The 503-nt window shown below is 42.9% G+C and overlaps 1 protein-coding gene across 1 annotated transcript in view; it reads right to left on the bottom strand.

Moving 5' to 3' along the window:
• The window catches only part of LOC119593485 (UDP-glucuronosyltransferase 2A3-like), a 13938-nt gene that overhangs the window by 6581 nt on the left and 6854 nt on the right, over window positions 1–503 (bottom strand). The window contains exon 3 of the mRNA XM_037942424.1: window positions 319–449. Within this exon, the coding sequence (XP_037798352.1) occupies window positions 319–449 (131 nt within the window). The remainder of the gene's footprint in view (window positions 1–318; window positions 450–503) is intronic.

Below are 503 nucleotides of genomic sequence, written 5' to 3'. Positions count from 1 at the left end.
ATTGGACGGACAGACAGACAAACCACAGATCGAAAGAAGAAAGGAATGGGAGATAGATGGAAGCAAAAACAGCAATAAACCAGCAAGGAACAATTATCATTAGCGCCACGTGAGGGTGCAAATCGCCGAGTCACTATGTAGGCCACCAAAGAAAAAAAATCATATAAATAAATAAAAAAACGCGAAACCAAGCAACACTTACACATCTGCTGCGAATATCGTCGTAGAGTAAACAAGAAGAAAGAATAAACAAAACGAAGAAAGAGGCATATAAACAAATTTAAAATAGTTTCCTAAACCTTTAAAGATCTCGCGTACCTGGCCCGTTCCTCCACAGTAAGGCGCGGGATGGTTCCGTCCGTGTTGTTGATGGCCAGCACGCGTTCCATGATACCCGGATGGTTGGCTCCTGGGTAATGGTGGGTGTCTTTCCAGCGCAAGACCGTGACCTGAACATCGCATGTAAACATTAGGTGGTAATAGAGTTAAAGGTTTAAATGGTA

Source organism: Penaeus monodon, chromosome 32 (assembly GCF_015228065.2).
Source record: "Penaeus monodon isolate SGIC_2016 chromosome 32, NSTDA_Pmon_1, whole genome shotgun sequence".
NCBI lineage: Eukaryota > Metazoa > Arthropoda > Malacostraca > Decapoda > Penaeidae > Penaeus > Penaeus monodon.
Note: the sequence above shows the minus strand (reverse complement) of the source record. Positions and strands in the feature narration are given on the sequence as shown.